The sequence below is a fragment of the Hippocampus bargibanti genome, linkage group LG04 (assembly GCF_051943395.1).
Source record: "Hippocampus bargibanti isolate YZ-2025 linkage group LG04, ASM5194339v1, whole genome shotgun sequence".
Lineage (NCBI taxonomy): Eukaryota > Metazoa > Chordata > Actinopteri > Syngnathiformes > Syngnathidae > Hippocampus > Hippocampus bargibanti.
In genome coordinates this window covers 27,790,961-27,810,767 of record NC_142737.1, presented here as the reverse complement: position 1 = coordinate 27,810,767, position 19,807 = coordinate 27,790,961, and the positions used below count along the sequence as shown (strand labels likewise).

The 19,807-nt window shown below is 41.7% G+C and overlaps 1 protein-coding gene across 1 annotated transcript; it reads right to left on the bottom strand.

Moving 5' to 3' along the window:
- Positions 1-1,518: 1,518 nt before the first annotated feature.
- On the bottom strand, positions 1,519-17,536 carry gle1 (GLE1 RNA export mediator). The gene is made up of 15 exons (XM_088995557.1): positions 17,358-17,536; positions 16,301-16,531; positions 15,933-16,085; positions 15,629-15,777; positions 15,491-15,551; positions 13,772-14,026; positions 13,256-13,475; positions 8,042-8,151; positions 7,744-7,956; positions 7,475-7,665; positions 5,193-5,322; positions 4,884-4,988; positions 3,125-3,207; positions 2,977-3,040; positions 1,519-1,883 (listed from the first exon to the last, which is right to left on the bottom strand). The coding sequence occupies exons 1-15, from the start codon at positions 17,454-17,456 to the stop codon at positions 1,815-1,817; spliced, it is 2,133 nt and encodes a 710-aa protein (XP_088851683.1). The 5' UTR covers positions 17,457-17,536; the 3' UTR covers positions 1,519-1,814.
- Between the last annotated feature and the right edge of the window lie 2,271 nt (positions 17,537-19,807).

Below are 19,807 nucleotides of genomic sequence, written 5' to 3'. Positions count from 1 at the left end.
TTTAACATTGAAAAATAACATTATAACACAATGAATAAGAATTAAATTAACATCAATCCAATATTCGGTGCATCCGTTTTAATGTCAAGTAAAATATACTCAATTTGAACGTTAACTTGATCAGAGTCGCATTTTTCTGTGTCACAGCTGTTTTTTTCCTCTCTCGGCCGTTTGTGTTCTCCAGCAATGTTGTACCGATTCAGTTTTCCATCTTGCATATGTATAATTCCAGCAGTCACGTGCGTTGAGGTTCATAGCTGAAGCACTGACGTCATCACAGTCAGATTTACAAACATATAAACTCCACAGAGTAGCTTATTCACCATTTCATTGGCAACAGTGAACGAGTTTTGTTTAAAATGTCATGTCAACATTCTTTATATACTGGATACAAACTGTAGCATAGAAAAAAAGAATTAAAAAAATGTTATCGTGTTCCCTTTACTTATAAATGAAATCCATGTGCCACTCCTTCTGAAGAAAGGCATCGATAACTTCTTTGTCGAAGACTTGCTTATCTTTCTTCAGTCTCCGTCTCAATGGAGATCACTGCCAGTGAAGAAAGTCGTCCTTGATCAGTCCTGTCCAGACTGTGTTTCAGTCTTTTCAGTGCTGAGAATGACCGCTCCACTGATGCTGTAGTAGCTGGAACAGTGAGCACGAGCTGGAGCAACTTTGTGTTTCAATGAGATCCTTTTGGGCCAAAAAGCTGAGAAGCTGTCCATGAGATTTACATCCATCCCTCATCGATGAGAAGGTTGAAGGTTTCTTCAGCCGTCATCTGTACAAATTTGAAGGTTTCGGACGTTTCGCCTCCTATCCAAGAGGCTTCGTCAGCGAACTAAAGTCTGACTGGTCGTATCGGCCCTATTTAAATATCCCTAATGTCCAGACATGGCGGCGCCGGACACAGCTATGATAGGTCCCTACTCTCAGGTTTGGGGGAGCAGACGAACACTCCCTGTGGCTCCACTGATTGTTCCTACATTCCTGACTAACGACTGGCCTATTTGCCCCACACCCTCCGGTATCACCTCATCAGCATTACGAATGTTGCCTAACCTGTTTTTCCTAAGCAGGCTATTGTACGATCCAAATTGAACCTCACCAGACCGGTTTAATGAAGGATTTTGTTGTTTTATAAGAATCGCTTCTTTTACCCCCCTTTAAAACCATCTATGTTCTTTCGCTAAAATTTTGACCTCATTGTCGTCAAATGAGTGGTTGCTAGCTTTTAGGTGCATATGTACTGGCGATTGAGGCCCACTTGTATTATCCCTGCGATGTTGATAAAGTCTTTGTTGTCTGCTCAAAGCTACGTGGACTCCTCTTTCTAATCGGCTTTCAAAACTCTCAAGTACACTTTTCGGTCAGGGTGTAGTCCGAAGAGGGTTTCTGATTGGCTGCCGAGTATGCAAATTGCCAAACGAACGTTCGTTTGGCTGCATCGTCACGTGACTTTAATTCCAAATGAAAAGTTTAATTTGATGTTACCTAAGATTCATTATTTGAATCATGAAAAGTCCTAGAACAACTTTATTGGAGCATTGACATTTCTGAACCGATAAAAAAAAAAAAGATCCATATCTTTAATGAATTAATATTACACAACCACGAATACAGTCAGTGATAATGTCAACTCTGCATTCATCATGGCTTTGAAGTAGATATTAGTTCATTTTTTTCCTGTAGATGTCATAGATCAAAATTGGCATCCTCTTTCCATGGGCTTCGAAGGTGACTGTGTTGCTGAGCAATATTTCAAATGTTGCTTCAGTCAGCTTCTACCAAAGTCAATGCATTCTCTTCCAACCTCATGACCTCCAGAACGTGGATGTCAGTTGTCCTTTGGGTGGACTGATCTGTCCTTCTTGAAACACATTCTATGGATAGGACACAAGAAACACATTGAAATGGAGAAAAAAAACAGTGAAACTCTGAGAACAACTAATAAATCAACCAATTAAGAGATTGGTTAATAAATAGGACAGGTTTGTTTTTCTTTTGGGAAACAATTTAGATCTCTTTTCAGATATGATGTTCCTATAATGCATCACTTCACTTACTCATGCATTCCATTAGTAAAGAAAACATTCAAGTGGTAGTCTCTTTAGAGCAGGGGTCAGGAACCTATATATGGCTCTTTTGATGATTGCATATGGCTCGCCGATAAAACTAAATACATATTCTCGTTTTTTCGCTGTTCATTTCCTGTTGGGGCTGCAGTTGGCGGAAAGTGCAATTTTGATTGGATGACACTGACCTAGGTTGGCGGAAAGCGCAATTTTGATTGGATGATACTGGCCGTCATGTTGAAACAGGTAAACGCCCCTTTAAATGAGCCCGACGAGTACATTTCAGCTAGAATGCACCGGAGCATTCGCCTTTGAGGAGAGAAAATGTTGATTCTAATTTGCAATGAAACAATTCCATCGATAAATCAGTCGAATGTCAGTGACATTTTAACAAGCCCCATGTTAACGTTAGCGTCAATATACTCCTGTGAGAAGTATATTGCAGATAGCAAGTGTGGAAGCTTATGAGCCGTGTGTAGGCTAGCTAGCAGTAACTTCGCCGATGGACCCGATCGTTTGGCTGGATATTTACCAATCACGAGGAACGGAATACCATTCATGTTAACGGTGAGTACTATCACAAAGGTATTTTAAATAATACATTCTGACATTTTGTTGAAAAGTGGCTGCGAGTGCGTGCGTTTTGCGTGCTTGCATGTGTGTGTGTGCGCATGCGTGTGTGTGTGCGCGCCCGACCGTGTGTGTGTGCGCCTGCGTGTGCGCGCCTGCGTGTGCGCGCCCGCGTGTGCATGTGTGCGCGGGACCGCGTATGTGTGTGCTCTCGCTAAAAAACATTTCTAAATATTTTACTTTTATGGCTCTCTTAGTCAAAAAGGTTCCCGACCCCTGCTTTAGAGTGAGCCGAACACACAGAAGCAAATTTTAAGAGGACATCTCTTACCTCAAGGAATTTTCTAAGTCGGGAGACCGAGGCCATCTGTCCACTGCTTGTCACGCCTTCAATTCTGTTAACAGGTGGGCAGACAGACTTGAGTTATCATGGAAAATGATCAAGCGTCCCTAAACTAACAGTCCAAGCGAGTGAGTACCTGGGTAAGTATTGCTCTTTCAGAAGCAGGAGGACTTTCCAGAACTGACCCTGATAGGTTTTTAACAAAGCATGACCGCAAACCTGAAAGAAACACAGATAAATGAGGCACACCAGCTCTGTGCTGTGAAGAAAAGGGTTGGAATCCAAACAACAAATGGAGGTACGTATTGCAGGTACAATATGGCACCTAAAATGCAATCGTAGGACTGTATGAGTATTGTGTGCATGTGTGTGGGGAGATGAAGATTGAGATTTAAATCCAGAAAAGGATTATTGATATAAAAGCGGTTTATCCAACTACTGAAACTACTAATTATAGCCACATATCCATACATCCCCAAACATTGAATGTTGATATTGTTATGTTGGGCTTGGATGGGACATGTGGACCGAGACCAGAAGTTTTGATGTTCACTCGATTATAAGGTACAAGTTGTAGGCTGTCGATGAGAAGGTTTCTTCAGCCGTCATCTGTACAAAAGTGAAGGTTTCGGACGTTTCGCCTCCTATCCAAGAGGCTTCGTCAGCGAACTAGTCACTTTAGTTCGCTGACGTCCGAAACCTTCACTTTTGTACAGATGACGGCTGAAGAAACCTTCTCATCGATGGACCACTCCTGTACGACTGAGAGCTTACACAGAAGTTGTAGGCTAGTGGTGAACCAATCGAACAATAACAAACGACTTCGAAGTGACAAAGTGCACACACACACATTTATATACAGTGAGACCTTATCTTACGAACTTTTTGTGTTACGAACATTTCGTTTTACGAACATAAAATTTATGAAAATTAAACGCGGTGTGCATTTGTGGCTGTCATGTGAATCTCAGCCTGACACATCTCTCACGCTGTGTGTCACTACCCTGAGAGTAACATTCTCCATTTCCACCATTGCCATCATCCTTCGCCTAAAAGGCGTTATTTAGTCGATGCTTTCACGTGACTAATGACACGTTTTATTCCGCGTCCGTGGAATCATCGGACTCACGCCTTTTGTTGTAATAAAATCTCTGCCAGTACTTACAGGACTCGAAGTGGATGCAGATGACATCGAGGAGCTTGGTGCTGACCATAATGAGGTCCTCAACACAGAGGATTTGATTTGTGCAGGCTTTTATTGAACAGTTCCATCCAGAAAAGGCTATGCAAATCATCAACATGATGAATGATAATGTGAGGCCTCAGTTTTGTAAGACCTTACACGTCCGAAAACAACAGGTGTCAATTAAGAGCCATCAATGACCATCACAAATGTAAATAAAGTGACTTTATTATACTTTATTATGCAGTGTATTTCTTTCATTACAATAGCGCATTTATTATACATAAAATAAGGTATGTTGTGTGTAGTCTTAAGGCTAATTTTGTTGAAAAGTATATTTTATGCAAACCTGGGAACAAATTATTCCAATTTTAATGGTTTCCTATGGGAAAATGTGTTTTGTGAACACATTTTTTGGCTTACACACTGTCTGGGAACCAACTAAGTCCGTAAGCTGAGGTCTCACCGTATATATATATATATATATATATATATATATATATATATATATATATATATAAATGTACATGCTATGTAAGAAATATGGTGCGTTTCAGCCCTTTCACAAGGATAGAAACTTGTAAACACACCGCACAGTTCTGCACATTAATCCTTTTTCTTTGATTATGAAGTTTTAAAGATCGTGGGAGGACAAAATTATATTTACCATTACATTTGGATTAATTGTGCAGTCTTTGGAAGTAGGACTCACCTCAAGAAAGTCCAACAGTAGTGTCGCAGTGATGTCAGCAATCGGCTCCATGTTGAGCATCTGAGCCAACCAGCGCCAACCATGATTCAGACCATGAGTGGGTGACTAAAATATAAACAATTTGAAAAAGATGCAGCTTCTGCCCTCACCAAGACATCAAAAAAGAAATCATGTGACCAACCTGAGTGAAACAAATTAAACGAGTCACAACATTCAAAGATACATGTCAGTGAATGATATAATTATGACTGATAGATGACCTTGTGCTAAGTGTAAATAGACAAACCAAACAAATGAACGTGTTCCTACCGCATGCTTGGAGTCAAAAGGCCACTTCAGTTGGATGATGGCAGCGTAGAGGCGGATCATGCCAGACATCCTTTTCAGGAAACTGTCTTGGCCTTCAACCCCAGAGTCATCAACACGGTAACCAAGAATTCTGTTGAGGAAAAAGATGCCTTTTAAAATGTGTTCTGTTTTCAGACTGCATGAACAACAAAGCACATATATTTTTGACTGTAACTTTCAGGCATAACAAGTAAGATTACATTTACTTCCATCCTTCAATTCATTAAAAATAAAATCTTGTACACATTGGATGTTTCATTATGGAGTGAACAATGCGATGAACATGAATGAACAATGTGAATTTGCGATAGAACACAGCAGTAGAATCCCAATTTTTACAGACCCTGATTTAATGGGATTAAGATGTACGAGCCAGACCATGGTAAATGCAAAATGCCCCTCTGCAGAGTAACTGTCAAAGTCTGTTTCTTCCAGAATTGGTCACTGTGGTTTACTGGCGCTGTGGTGAAATTAACAGACTTGATATGAACGATATGAAAAGACTTATCAAGGTATTTCTAAATTGTGCCGCTGTTGTCACCGATTTCCAACACAGAATGCATCTGGAAAACAAACATGCCCACTTGACGGCAATTTTGGCAGGGACCACACAAAGTCAATGGAAAGCATGGACATAGGATTTGCATTGTGAAGGCACACAGCTCAAAAGAGACATGTCATCTATCGACCCATTCTTATTGACGGCTGTTGTTTACTCGAGCTCACGTTGTGTTGCACATCTTTCAAACATTCTTTGTTGATTTTAATCTGGTGTGCAGTTGTTCTTCATCAAGCCCTTCTTTGTATCCTTGATGGATTCTCTTCCCATCTTTAAGTCCCATCTCAATACCCAATTATTTAAAATCACATTTTTAGTTTAGATTGATCTCCTCTGTTATTTATAGCATCATCTGTGGTTTTACTGCTCTTATGTTTGTGACTGTGAAGCGTTCTTGAGTGTTTACAAAGGCACTTATAAATAAAATGTATTTTTATAATTAATGAATGCAGCATATGTTTAAAGAAAAAAACAAAGCCAGCGAACCATCTGCATGCCATTACAACCCTTCAAGTAATCAGCATGGTGAGTTTGAAGCTGCTTTTCAACCTGTTTCAAGCTGCTTTGCTTTAAATATGTATTTTAAATAAACAACTAATTATATTGTAAGTCCCATTGAATTACGCTTAATTTCAAACCTCTGGTCAATGTGCTTTTCTTTGGCATATTCTGCCAATGGAGCACACAAGTGCCACCAAACGACGAAGTATGTCACATGCATCCCTTAAACGACAACCGACGTCTCCGGACTGGCTTCAAATGACTTCTACTGAGCGTATTTTAAAAAGATTCCACCGCATATAGCTATATTTTACGTTTTAAGACTCGCGCTGAATATTCAGGAAGTCTTGTTTTTGAGTTGGTGACGAGTCTGTACGTGACGTCACTAAAGAAACGCCTCCTGACCGAAAAAAAGGCACGTTGTAGAAGTCCTTCCATCACGTCAGTGTATTTTGCTATATTGTTTGGTCTGAAAACCTTGTGTTGCACCCACAAGCAGCCAGAAGAGGGTGTCCAAGCTCCATATAAGGAATTTATCAGCCTGTGGAAACGGAGGTGGCCCCAGGAGGTCGCCATTTTGTGCCTCTTTTCTGGTGATCGTTTCTCCCCAATGTTGCCTCAAAACGGCATGGAATAAATTCTTTCGATTGCAAACATGTATGCTTTCCTCTTCAGACCTATTTGAATAATATTCATCACTGGAGGTGTAACAAGAAAGCATATTCTCCGAATCTGAAGCCATTGTTTCGATTCTCAAGCAATGTAAGATGTCTTGGCGTGACGTCACAAACTGGGGGCGGGACTTTCTGAAAATGCCCAATTCGCAGCTCAATTTTTTTTGCAGATTTTGGACACTTTAAGTCATTGTTATTGGTATTTTGCATTTGAATAAAAAATATCATAGTGCGTGTTTTGGGTATTTTAGACGCTATAAAACGTTTTACTGATGTCAGTTAAGAAACAAAAAAGTGACGTCGGTTGTCCTTTGAATATATCAGATGGACTGTTGAATATCAGCAGGCAATCGTTATTTGTTATTTGAGTTTTTTTTTGCTGGAAGGACACCCCCTCTCTGAAGTGACCGGGCAAACAAATGCAAGTGAGATACGTGCGATAAAGCTTGGCCGAAGCGCGGCATTAGAGAAAAACCTTTAACATGCGCAGGGTGGCAGGAGCAACTGACCTCTGATATTCATCCACAGGTGTGCCATCCTTCATTCGGGGATAATGTGGGACCGCATAAGGACATTTTTTGTGCAGGTGGCCGAGGAAGAGTTCACCAAACCGGGGGTGCAGCTGCCAGAGCCCAGATGCTGCCACACCGATAGGGAAGGCTGCTTCATGATGAGACGCCACTTCTTCCTCACCTTGTTTCTAAAACAATAAAGCACATGCTGGGGTAGGAAGTTGCAAACTTCGAGTATTTCTTAACAGACCAAAAAAAGCACTCACCACAAATTTCTCAGCCACTTTGCAAAAAACAAAGTCCAAGCCCTGTGGGTGTTGGGAGGTGGAAATTGACTTCCCTCCTGAGACCACTGCATGTCCAGACAGCAGCTTGTTGACCTTTTCAAATATTTCTCGAAGCGGAGATCCAGAATTGGAGGAAATTTGACTGATAGGTATGGTTGCGGCTTTCTGGAGCTCCAACTTTAGTTTCTTTGTCTACACAAACAGTAAGGAGTGTATCAAATTACTACAAACAACGCTAGCTTTCAAAGAACGTCATTGATTAAGTGCCCAGACTAACCTGGACATCTTTTGAGTTGAGTTGTTCAATGGACTGAATGCACTGAGCGAGAGACTCCTGTACCTCCTTGTACCACTTCAATGTGGTGTTGTCTGCATTGTTCTGCAGCCCTATTGGACGACATTTGTGTGAATCAATCCGCTCAAACTGTGGTTGACATTAAAGTCTAGCCAAGAAAAAAAAAAAAAACATTGCAGATTGTCAACGATGAATTAATACATGACGGAAATGACCCTCGCATAACAATACCCGGTTGTAACAACTATGGCGGCCACAAAGACTGTGGTGAGGCCCGTCATGCTTAGAGATATGGTGGTGAAGCAATGTCAGTAAACAGAAATGGATGTCGTGGATGAAATGGATGTTTTTCTTTGGATGTGGCAAGGTTGGATGCAATTGAAAATTAACTCATCAGGGGGGCAGCCCAGAGTAAGATATTTTGAAGGCATAGTTACAAAAAACAGGCAGAGATTGTTTGGACACATTTTGAAGTGAGAACGCGAGCAGGTAAAAATGTGATGGGAAAGGTGATGCCGGGAAAGAGAGCGAGCACAAAACCTCAGAGAAGGTTGACAGATGTGGTGAGCAAAGACGTGAGGGCAGTGAGAGATGTTCGACAGGAGGATGCAAAAGATAGACTTTGATGGAAAAGGATGAAACATTTTGGTAATCCCAACAGGAAAAGGTGAAAGGAACTCAAGAAGATGCTGTACTTTTCATCAAATGTATTATTTTTACACCAGATCAGACAGGCCCCACATCAACGGAACAGTTCAACTTTGGTCTCGTCTGTTCACAGAATATTTCTCAGTCTTGCATTGCTTGACATTTTTCTTGGCAAACAGTTGATGATCCTGTGTTTCTTTTTCCTACAATACAATATAATGTTCAATTACCTGGTAACATTTTCAAGGTTGCCATTATTTGCTCAGTGTCATTTCTATGGTCAATTCTTTAAAACTGACATTAACTGAGGACAATTTTGTAATGTCATTCATTTTTTTTAACCATGCCAGATGAATCCTTTTTGCCGTCCTGGATAACGTTTTTTCTCACTACAGCCAGCCTTTTACATTTGTGAATAATGGCTCAGACTGTAAAGATCTGCGTGGACTTGGCTAAACCGCAGAAAACTGTTTTTAACTCATTTACTGCCAGACATGCAAAAATGTGCACAAAATATTGGGTTTTTGGACCACATAAACATTCAATACAGTGTTAAAACCCTTAGACTATCTTCTTCCATCAGAAAAAAAGAGTGAATTATTAAGTTATATGGGTCTGGAGTGAGATGAGGTGCAATTGGGGGCGGCTGTACAAAAGGCAAATGCTGCCCCCGCATGGGAGTGAAAAACATTGCCAGAGGTTTGAACAGCGCTTTATCTGCACCACTCCGCAAGAAAAACTAAAACTCAAACAAATTCAAGAATGGCGCTCCATTTTCAATTCCCGAATAAATTCGGCAATGGCAGTGTTGACATCCCGTTGACAGTGCATCTGTCAACGGGATGCAACTTCTGGAATAATCCAAAATTCAACTGTTTCTGGATGTTGTTTTGGACAACGGAGTAGCTCCAGGGGAAACTAAAATTTTCTGCCGTGTGACCAATTTAATCTCCTTACAGAGAATAAGCTATTTGCATTATTTTTCATGTGGCTGAAATGCAACATTTGCTCTTTGAGCTCTTTTCGACCAACATAAGCACCCCCTCAATGCTGAGGCAATTATCAGTCCAAGCGTGAGAATGAAGATCCCAGGATAAGGTCAGCTGATCTCTAACTTTCTTGCAGTGGTTTTGTTGATAATTAATTGGGAATCTGTAACTATTATTGATTTATTCTCCACTTCATGTTTAACAATCAAGCTGCCAAGCAGCAGTTGTTTGATGGGACAGTGTTGATCATTATTCTCAAGGGCTGCCAGCCGCTCAGCATTGTGGAGAGTCAACTGATTCAGGTCCTTCAACAATCATATTTTGCCACCAAGAAGAGTTTGTGTGGAAGTTACATTTCGTAATGGTTGATATTGGCAATTGAGTCCTTCTGAAATTTAAATGTCGTGATTTGTTTGAATTTTCAGACCACGAAAGAAATGGTGCCCAACAAGTGCCAGGTGGAACAGGAACGAGTGAACATGGTAGTAAAGCGAGCTATGGCAGTGAGTGTAACAACTGATGTGAACGAGGAGGCTTACTTGGCTCGAACTACCCACTACGTAAATGAGAACATGCAGCTGTGTTCACCACAGTTAAGAATACAGTTGTTTCTACAGTCACGCTGACAAAAGCGTTAAAAAGTGGCAGGACGCAGGACTGTGCAGTAACCAAAAAAAAGTCATGTGTCTTCTGAGTGATGCAGCGGCAAACACAATAGTGTCCGTTAGACACAGACACATTTGCCGCTCAAGTCGCATCACACAGATTCTTCAGTGATGAGCAACAAAATTATGCCTCAGGCTTCAACCTTTCCTACTCGAAACCCAGAAGCATCAAGTCACAGACACTGCTTCTGTTTTAAATCTGAGTGCGCTAACCTTACCAACACTTCTAGACCACATATTCAAATCACTTCGGTTTAGAAATCATTCAAGGCTCACTTGGGCCTTTTTACTTCACTGTGGTTTGAGTTTGCATATGTCAAGAAGCCTGCATAGATTTTTAAAGTCCAGCACTTGTCAGTATTCATTGAGACAATATCTCAAAGGGTGTCATTCTGTCAGGACGCCTCACCCACCCATGTTTTCCATGTCCATATTTTCGTCATATCAGGACTATTCCAACTTCCTGCTTCCATCTCTAAGAATGTTGTGAATGAAGTACTTTTAGCAGAATACCGTGGTCAAATCTAAGAATTTAAGCAGTTAAGCATTTCTGGCGTAGTGGTTTGCAACATTACATTGGAGGGCCCATTGGTCAAGGACAGAGTCACTTTTATGCCAGTGCCAAGTAAAAAACGTTTTGGGTAATGGCAAGTATTGGATTGGATTGGATATGCCTTTATTAGTCTCACAGTGGAGAAATTTACATTTCACAGCAGCAAAGTGATGACTTGTTTACAGCTGTTGAACTACCAACGTATTGTATTGTATTGTTTAATTGCAAATTAGAATCAGAACATTTTCTCTCCATGTAATGCTCCGGTGCATTCACGCTGAAGTGCACTAGTTGGGCTCATTTAAAGGGGCGTTTACCTCTTTCAACATGACGGCCACTATCATCCAATCAAAATGGCGCTTTCGGCCGTTCTAGGTCAGTTTCATCCAATCAAAATTGCGCTTTCCGCCAACTGCGGCCCCAACGGGAAATGAACGGCGAAAAAAACGACAATATGTATTTAGTTTTATCGGCGAGCCATATGCAATCATCAAAAGAGCCATAGGTTCCCGACCCCTGGTTTAGCAGAATAGCGCAAAATCTCTCATCTCTCTCTCTCAAAAAAAAAAAAAAACTCAGTTAACAATTTGATATACAGACGCTCCCAACGTACATTCTAGTAATGAAAAATGGTACATACGAACATTTTTGCAGGTACTGTATGTCGGAAAATGTTTGGACAGAGATGCTATGAGTTGCATTTTGTATTGCGCGCATTTTCCCGTCCGAGCTCGCTTGCGATTGGCTGCATACTGTGCTGCACGCACACACACAGACAAATCGGAGGTTTCAAGGCTGGATGTTTACGCAATGGAGACCAAGGCTGATCAATCAGCTATGCTCAAGTGTTGCCAATGAATTCATGCCCCGATCCGTCGTGATCGCTTACGATTGGTTGCATGGAGTATGTGGGCAGGGAAGAAGTCCCTCTTCCCAGTTGAGGCTACGAGGAGGAGGCGAATCATGATGCATAAGAAAAGATAATGGCTACTGGCATTTAATTCAGTTATTACGTGCCAGCAGCTTCAGTAATGGCTCACTGAAGACCCAAGGATATGTCGTTGTACTACAGTAGGTGTGAATATATATTACAACTGTTAGAGTGTCTGTGTTTTAAACATTCCCGTTCAGTGTTTGACTTAAACATATAGTCCATACAAAATATAGCACTGAAGCAACTTCACCACATTCACGTTATGAACGACCGCTCGGAACGCATCTCGTTCGTAAGGTGGGGAGTGTCTGTATAATGCTTCATAAGGATAATACGCCTTAGAAATTCATCCATGAAAATATTTTAAAATATTGTACTAAATAAGTGTTAAATCATGTGTGCCAGGGAAAATTATCAAAGATGTACACCTGTGAGGTTTATCGCCTGACATTGTATTCGTGTAGTACTTTTCCAGGGAGCAGCGGCAGCTAGATAATTGGCTTATGCATCGAGACAAGCAAAGTTTCCGACGTGAGCCAGCACAGCAAAAGGGATTTTTCATTTAGATTTATTTTGACCAGGGATGCAACGATGCCAATGTTCCTTCTAAGATGCGCAACTGCGGACTGGTTGCACATTCTCAGCGCACAAGAGAACCTATGTAGCGCATTGAGCTCACTGCAAATGAATTAGATGTCTTTTTTTTTAAATCAATAGGCTGTGTGGGCCTAGTGGTTGTCGAGTGGTTAGCACACCAGCTTCACAGTGCAGAGGTCGCCGCTCCGACCTCCCTGTGTGGAGTTTGCATGTTCGACCCTAGTAAGGAATAAGGGGTACGGATAATGGATGAATGGATGGATAGGGGGGCGGCCCGGTAGTCGAGTGGTTAGCACACCGGCTTCACAGTGCAGAGGCCGCCGGTTTGCGTCCCGGTCCGGCCTCCCTGTGTGGAGTTTGCATGTTCTCCCCAGGCCCGCGTGGGACTTCTCCGGGTCCTCCGGTTTCCTCCCACAGTCAAAAAAAAAACATGCATGGCAGGCAGATGGACCACTCCAAATTGTCCCCAGGTGTGAGAGTGACTGTTTTACGTCTTTGTGTGCCCTGTGATTGACTGGCAACCAATTCAGGATGTCCCCCGCCTCGTGCCCGAAGACAGCTGAGATAGGTTCCAGCACCCCCCGCGACCCTAATGAGGACTAAGCGATACGGAAAATGGATGGGAGGCCGGACCGGGACGCAAACCGGCGACCTCTGCACTGTGAAGCCGGTGTGCTATGGATAGGGTGTGTAATAGGTGTCCAGCCAATCACACGATCAATGCAATGACGCTATGCAGCAGATCACGACATTCACTGTGAGAGCGACTTTTTTTTTGTGTACTGTCTGACATTTAGTTGATTTTCCCACCTTGCTTCTGTGCTCTCTCTTTGGCCAACTGTTCCGCCTTCTTTTGTGCTTCCTGCTGCATCTTCAGCTCCACCAGCTTCCTCTGAGACTCTGCCAACTCATTCTTTTTTTCCTCTTCCTGAGCTTTGACTGCTTCTTCCTGCATTAATCGGATCTGAGTCCTCATTTCATGTAGGGCCCGCTCCGCCACAGTCATGTCTTCCACGCTGGGATATTGCCCCTGTAAAGAAAGTTCAATGAATAAGACAAGTCGTATGATCAAAGGCCGGGGAGATTGCAACCGGTAGAACACCGGTGACCCAGACCCACACCCGCCTGCCCCTGTGGCGCCCGAATCAGGTAGTTTTTAAGTCATTTAAGCACCAAGTCTCTATTCAACAATTTGAATGGAATTAGACTTACGACCATATTGACTTGAGACAATATTGTCAGAACGGAACCCGGTCGTCAGTCGGATGTGACCTGTATTAAGTCGGATGTGTTATTTATTTATTTATTAAAAAGTATTACACTGACCTCTGCTGTCTTTCGAACAACCTCGGACACCTGGGAGCACAGTTGGTTCCCGCGAGTTCTGTAGGTGCCAACACTTGATAGGACAGTGGTTTGAGTCTGGGTTGAGGGCTCCAAAAGCTGATTGAGCTGCAGGATTTCCTCTTGAATGGAGTTGAGGTTCCGCAGTCTCTCTTTGCCTTCAACCAGCCGCTGTCGTTCCAGCTCTGCCTCCCTCAGACGCTGTTGCTCCACCTCTCTCAGGCGGAGATTCTGGATCTTTGAGTGAAAGCACAAGACATTTAGATGGAAATCGTACACCAGGGGTGCTCATTACGTCGATCGCGATCTACTGGTCGATCGCGGAGGTAGTACGGCTCGATCGCAGCGTGACAGTAAAAAACATTTGTCAGCCTATCAAACGTCCCGTCACTTGATTGACATACAGGGCACCCATTCAGATGACAACTGAATTTTTACCTTTAGGTCGCCGTGCATGCATAAACAACGGCGCTAAACGCAGCAAAATTTACAAGCTAGTCAGCGAATTACCTCAGATTTTAAGCCCTTGCTAAAACATATGGTGATCAAAATGAGTGAAAAAGCTGTATCAAGTAAGGGGGCAAAAAATATTACTTTCATACGGAATGGGAAAATGTGGAGCGGCATTTTCGGACTGTTCATGTAAAAGCCGAAAAGCCAGCTGAGAAAGAGAACGGTGGACGAACTAAAATCCCAGTTGTCCGGACAGCAGTCATTTTTCACTCAATATACTTCAAAAGCGAAAGCCGCCAGCGAAGCATTGTTCCGGGTGAGTCACGCCATCGTTAAAAACAATAAGACCTTCCAAGACGGAGAGATGGTAAAAGAAGCATTCGTTGAAGCAGCTGACTCCTTGTTCAGAGACTTTAAAAATAAGGCAGCAATATTATCTTCAATCAAAGCTCTGCAGCTCTCAAGACATACAGTTACACAGCGCTGTGAAGCCACGGCTGAGGATTTAACCCAGCAAATGTGGAAAGACATCGGACATTGTGAGTGTTCTCACTGCTGAAGTCCAGGGCTCATGGGCAGTTCTGTAACTTACTCACACAGGAAAAGTACCCTAACATGAGCAAATGTGCTACCTCCTTGACTGCATTATTCGGCTACACTTATTTATGTGAGTCAGCCTTTTCCTACATGAAGATCATTAAGTCCAAATACCGTTACGTCGATGGCGATCTACTGGTCGATCGCGGAGTTAGTACTGGCTCCACTTATTTATGTGAGTCAGCCTTTTCCTACATGAAGATCATTAAGTCCAAATACCGTTCCACCATGAATGATGAACATTTGGAAATGTGCTTGAGGCTGGCTGTCAGCAGCTACTGTACGGACAATGCATCCCTGGCTGATTCAATTCAGTGCAAGTCATCAAAGTAAACTCAGGTAATTACAAAAAATGTTAATAGTTATTTATGATGTTATGTATATGTAGTTATTATATGTGTTGTGTAATATTGGCTTATTCAGTTATGCAAGGTACATCAACATACATTGTACATGCAACGAATCCTTAAAACCTTTGAAAATAATTATGTTTTGCGTTTTTGTTGTGGGTAGATCATTTTGACTTGGTTGTTTTTATAAGTAGCTTGTATGCTGAAAAAGTGTGAGCACCCCTGTCGTACCCCTTCCAAGTATTTCATACATCGCATGTGGATACACTCGGCTTGGATGAAATAAACACTGCGAAAATACCTTCAATCTGTGGCGTTGCTCTTCCTTCAGCTTCTCTTGACGTCCAATGCTCTCTTTTGTTCTATAGGTGAGAAATTTCAAAGAAAATGAAAAAAAGCCAAGCAGACATACTTTCATATGTTGATCAATTAATCTCACTCTCTCTCCATCATATCTAGCATGCTCTGGAATTCTTGTCTCTGCTTTAACTCCATGAGTTCCTCAAAGCGCTTCAGCTGCTCAGACTCAGCACTCGCCACCACACACACCATCTTCTCGAGCTGGTCCTGACGTACTGTGACTGCCATCTAAGCCACACACAAATGAACGTACACCATTGGGATTCAATGTGTTGTGAAAAAAACATCAACATTCACTCAATAATACAACTCCTCCTGTAAAAATAATCACAGCATTCCCATATGAACCAGAATGAGAGGAAAATACATGACAAGGTTCGGACCTTCGCTTTTTCATGTTGCTTCTCTTCAAATCGAGCAATGCATCCAGCAATTGCAATGGCTTCAGGGGAGGGTAAGGACAAACTTGGTGAGGACAAGGGACTGATGATTTCATCGTCATTGCTTTTTGGAGCCTGGTAGTTTTCATCATAATTCTGTTGTGAAAGCATGGAGACAAGACATTCATGTAAATAATCACCAGGCAAGATATTCAGCTTGACTTCAACCACCATTTTTAATTGTCGTGACATTTTGATATACACAGGACATTTCTATTCATCAAATCAAAATATGAAACACAAAAGTCATGCAAATTAAACACTGTAAAAGAAACAATTATTTTATTTCTCCTCTTCAAAATGAGACTTGCCTGTTCTTGCTCAGCCTTCAAAGGTTGTGTTACACCGATGGTGTTCTCTTTGACTGTGACTTCATGGCTCGATCCATTGGAGGACACAGAGGCAGTTAGCCCAGGGCTGGACTGACCAGAGTTAAAACTCAAACCAATTGCCTTTTGTGGGGACTTGCAGTTGAGATTTTGTAGTATGACTCCAGACTGTGATGACAAACTGAGCGTGTCATGATAACCTGATAAAATGTCCTGCAAAACACAAAACTTAAGAGTAAAAAATATTATAATACTCAAAACCGATATTTAAAAAAAAACATTCCTGGAAATGACATGAATTCAGTGAATTAAACAGAATTACACAAGGTTTTCAGAAAATCATTTGGCACTGGTTTTATTAATAAATGTTTGAGGATAAACATTTGCAGACTTTCCCAGCATGCTGCTGTAATGATATGAGCAAATCGTATTTGCATGTTCAACTAGTGATGCCTGGCTATAGACCAAAGGGGCATGCGCACTGCTGCAAGTCAGTCTGAAGAGAGCCTACGAGAGGCACACATGTCAATTGCCTTCTCCCTCCAAACAACACAGCGTCCTAATAAAGAACGTCAACTCTATTCAGAAGTTGTATCATTTACCGAACCCGCTTACACAATGCAACACAGCTGCATTACTCGGTCGGATTGGATTAGCCTTTATTAGTCTCGCAAAGGAGACTTTACATTTCACAACAGCAAAGTGATGAAAGTAAGAGAAACGGAAAGGAAGAAGTAGAAAAACGAAATATATCGTGCTGAGGTTTTATTTTTGAGACAGAAAAAAAAATCACATGGATGAGGGCTCTTAAAACCGTGCATTAAGCCGTTTGTTTGTGCCACGCTTGTAAAATGCTCATCACCGAAACAAAAAAAGATAATGTAACAGAAAATAACCCAACAAAACACGACAACAAAGTACCAGGGATGCAAATACTTTCATTGATGCAAGGAAATGCAAAAAAAAAATGTGAGTTAAAGCCTCCAGACCCACCGTTGAGCTCAACTGATCTTTCACAAAATAAATAACCGACACTTACCTCACCTCTCGCCAACCAATACGGGTTGAATGTGATTTTTCCCTTTGGTGAATTTTTTAGAGCCTGTAATGTTTCCCAGCGCAGGCTGTCACACGGCATTGTGAATAAACATAAAAACACGTTAAAAAAACGAATAAAGTAACAGGCAGGATCCCAGCCCAAACAGTCACGATCTGTTTCGCCCCTCCACGGTCTCTAGTGCGCATGCGCAAACGACCGTCGATTTTGAATCGCACTCGACAGCAACCACAATTGACCAAAATACGTAAGCGTCGCTCGTCCTAAAAAGTGACAGTTAAACTCCACAGCTGATCCATTCAGAAATAAATCAACGAAGTGAGTCGCTGTTACTAGCGAATGAGAAGAATGAGAGTTTGCAGATATCAATATGCACATATATACACACATCGACATACAGATTACAAAAAATAAAACGTTTTTTCAAACAATACTGGATTTGTGAGATGGGTGGTCTTTTTTGGTAGGGTGGAGGTTGGGGTCGTATTGCATTTTTCCGAAGTGCCAGTGACGTGCAGTCAGTGGAGGCAGGGGAGGCAGTGCCTCACCTGTCATCATGGAAAGCTGTCATGGAAATATCAAATGAAAAAATAAATTAAACAGTTATATGTATTTAGTAATTTGTACTTTAAAGTTCTTGTCCATTTAACTTCACCGTTTTAGGATTTTTTTTCAAAATCGCTGAATGTTCACATTTACCGTTCAAATACTAAGTAGAGACGAGCAGTGGGGCACCAGCCGGCTGAGCCTCACCATGGATTGCGCAATCACTATGCTTACTGTGCTGGTTTGCTCTGCAGTGAGACCGCATTGCTGTCCTTCTCCATATCGCTATTAAAGCATTCAAACACGTTTAGTATATGAACTAAATTTCTACAGTTTAGCTGGTGTATATAATGTAGAGTCACTGTACATGATAAGCACTGTACTACAGTGTTTATTTTGTTTTATTTTTATCAAAACGCTGTGCGTAGGTGAGGCAAACAGTTCTCCCGCCTCATGACAGGCAGGGGGCGCTTGTGACTCCAGAGATACTTCCGACTCCGCGGCTGCAGAATAATAGAATTAGAGACAGAAAGCTACAGTAAACAGTTAGCAAGTAAAGTGCAACCCTGCAGTCATTTTTTTGTGTTGCTTGGCCTCACTTTCAGAATGGAGGATTACATATCTAAATTGAAAGAATTTTCTAAACTGGACTTTCAATCGAAGCAGGAGGTAATAATTAAAGGAAGACCAACACCGGGGCTAAAAGGTTTGCTTCAGACAACGGGACACAATACTCGCTCTTTTCAGGCGGACTGGTCCACACGAAAAGGCTGGCTGTGTGGATGTCCAGCAAGAAACCGCCTTTTCTGCTTTTCCTGCCTTCTGTTCTCAACTTGTGACAATGTCTGGACTCAAATGGGATCTTGCGACCTGAAAAATTTACAACGGAGCCTCATCAAAAATGAGCGAAGACTCAACATCATCATCCACAATGCTAAGGTAAAGGAGAAGTGGGAGATTTTAAAAGATCTCATCAATGCCACCTGCTTCCTTGCCAAACAACAGCTGGCATTTCGTGGAAATGATGAAAGTAAAGGCTCCGCTAATCGTGGCTACTATGTTGAACTATTACATGCTTTCGCTAGCGAGTCATTTTGGGACATCCACTGTAGTTTCTAGCCTGTGAAACAGAATACAGAACGATTTAATTGAAGCAGTTGGCGATGTCATTAGAAATGACATTAAAAAGGAGATCGGTGCAGCCCCATTTGTTGCTGGAGAAGTAGACGAGATTGTCATTCTCAGCACTGAAAACATACAGTCGGAACAGGTCTTTCAAGGACGACTTTCTTCACTGGCAGTGATCTCCGTTGAGACAGAGAGACTTTTAAAACTGAAGAAAGATAAGGAAGGCTTCTACAAAGAAGTTATCCATGCCTTTCTTCAGAAGGAGCGGCGCATGGACTTCATTTACAAGTAAAGGTAACATGATAAAAACGTTTTTTAATTATTTTTTTCTATGCTACCGTTTGTATATATAAAGAATGCTGACATGAAATTGTAAACAAAATACGTTAACTGTTGCCAATCAAATGGTGAATAAACTACTCTGTAGAGTAAATATGTTTGTAAATCTGACTATGATGACGTCAGTGCCTCACCAGCCATGAACCTCACCGCACGTCACTGCGAAGTGCACATTTTTTTCTGTACATTTCAGACATCAAACTTAGCTTACCTGATTAATTTAGTATTTGGAAGGCATTTTTCTCTTTATATTTTGGAATTGTCCTCTCTTTATTTGAATAATGTGTTCAAATCTCAATTTGTGAACATAAAGAATTGGGCGAACATGGTTATCCATTGGTTGGCACATGCGGCTAACAGTGCATATGCCATGAGTTTGAATTTGGCCAAGGTCCTCCTTTATGCCCGATCCACATGGT

Bases quoted from the DNA above. Each gene is read 5' to 3' on its own strand.
- gle1 (XM_088995557.1), bottom strand. From the start codon at position 17,456: ATGCCGTGTGACAGCCTGCGCTGGGAAACATTACAGGCTCTAAAAAAT. The intron at 16,532-17,357 runs GTAAGTGTCGGT...TGTGTTTTGCAG, and splicing joins ATTGGTTGGCGAGAGGTGAG to GACATTTTATCAGGTTATCA. The intron at 15,552-15,628 runs GTGAGATTAATT...TCTCACCTATAG, and splicing joins CTAGATATGATGGAGAGAGA to AACAAAAGAGAGCATTGGAC.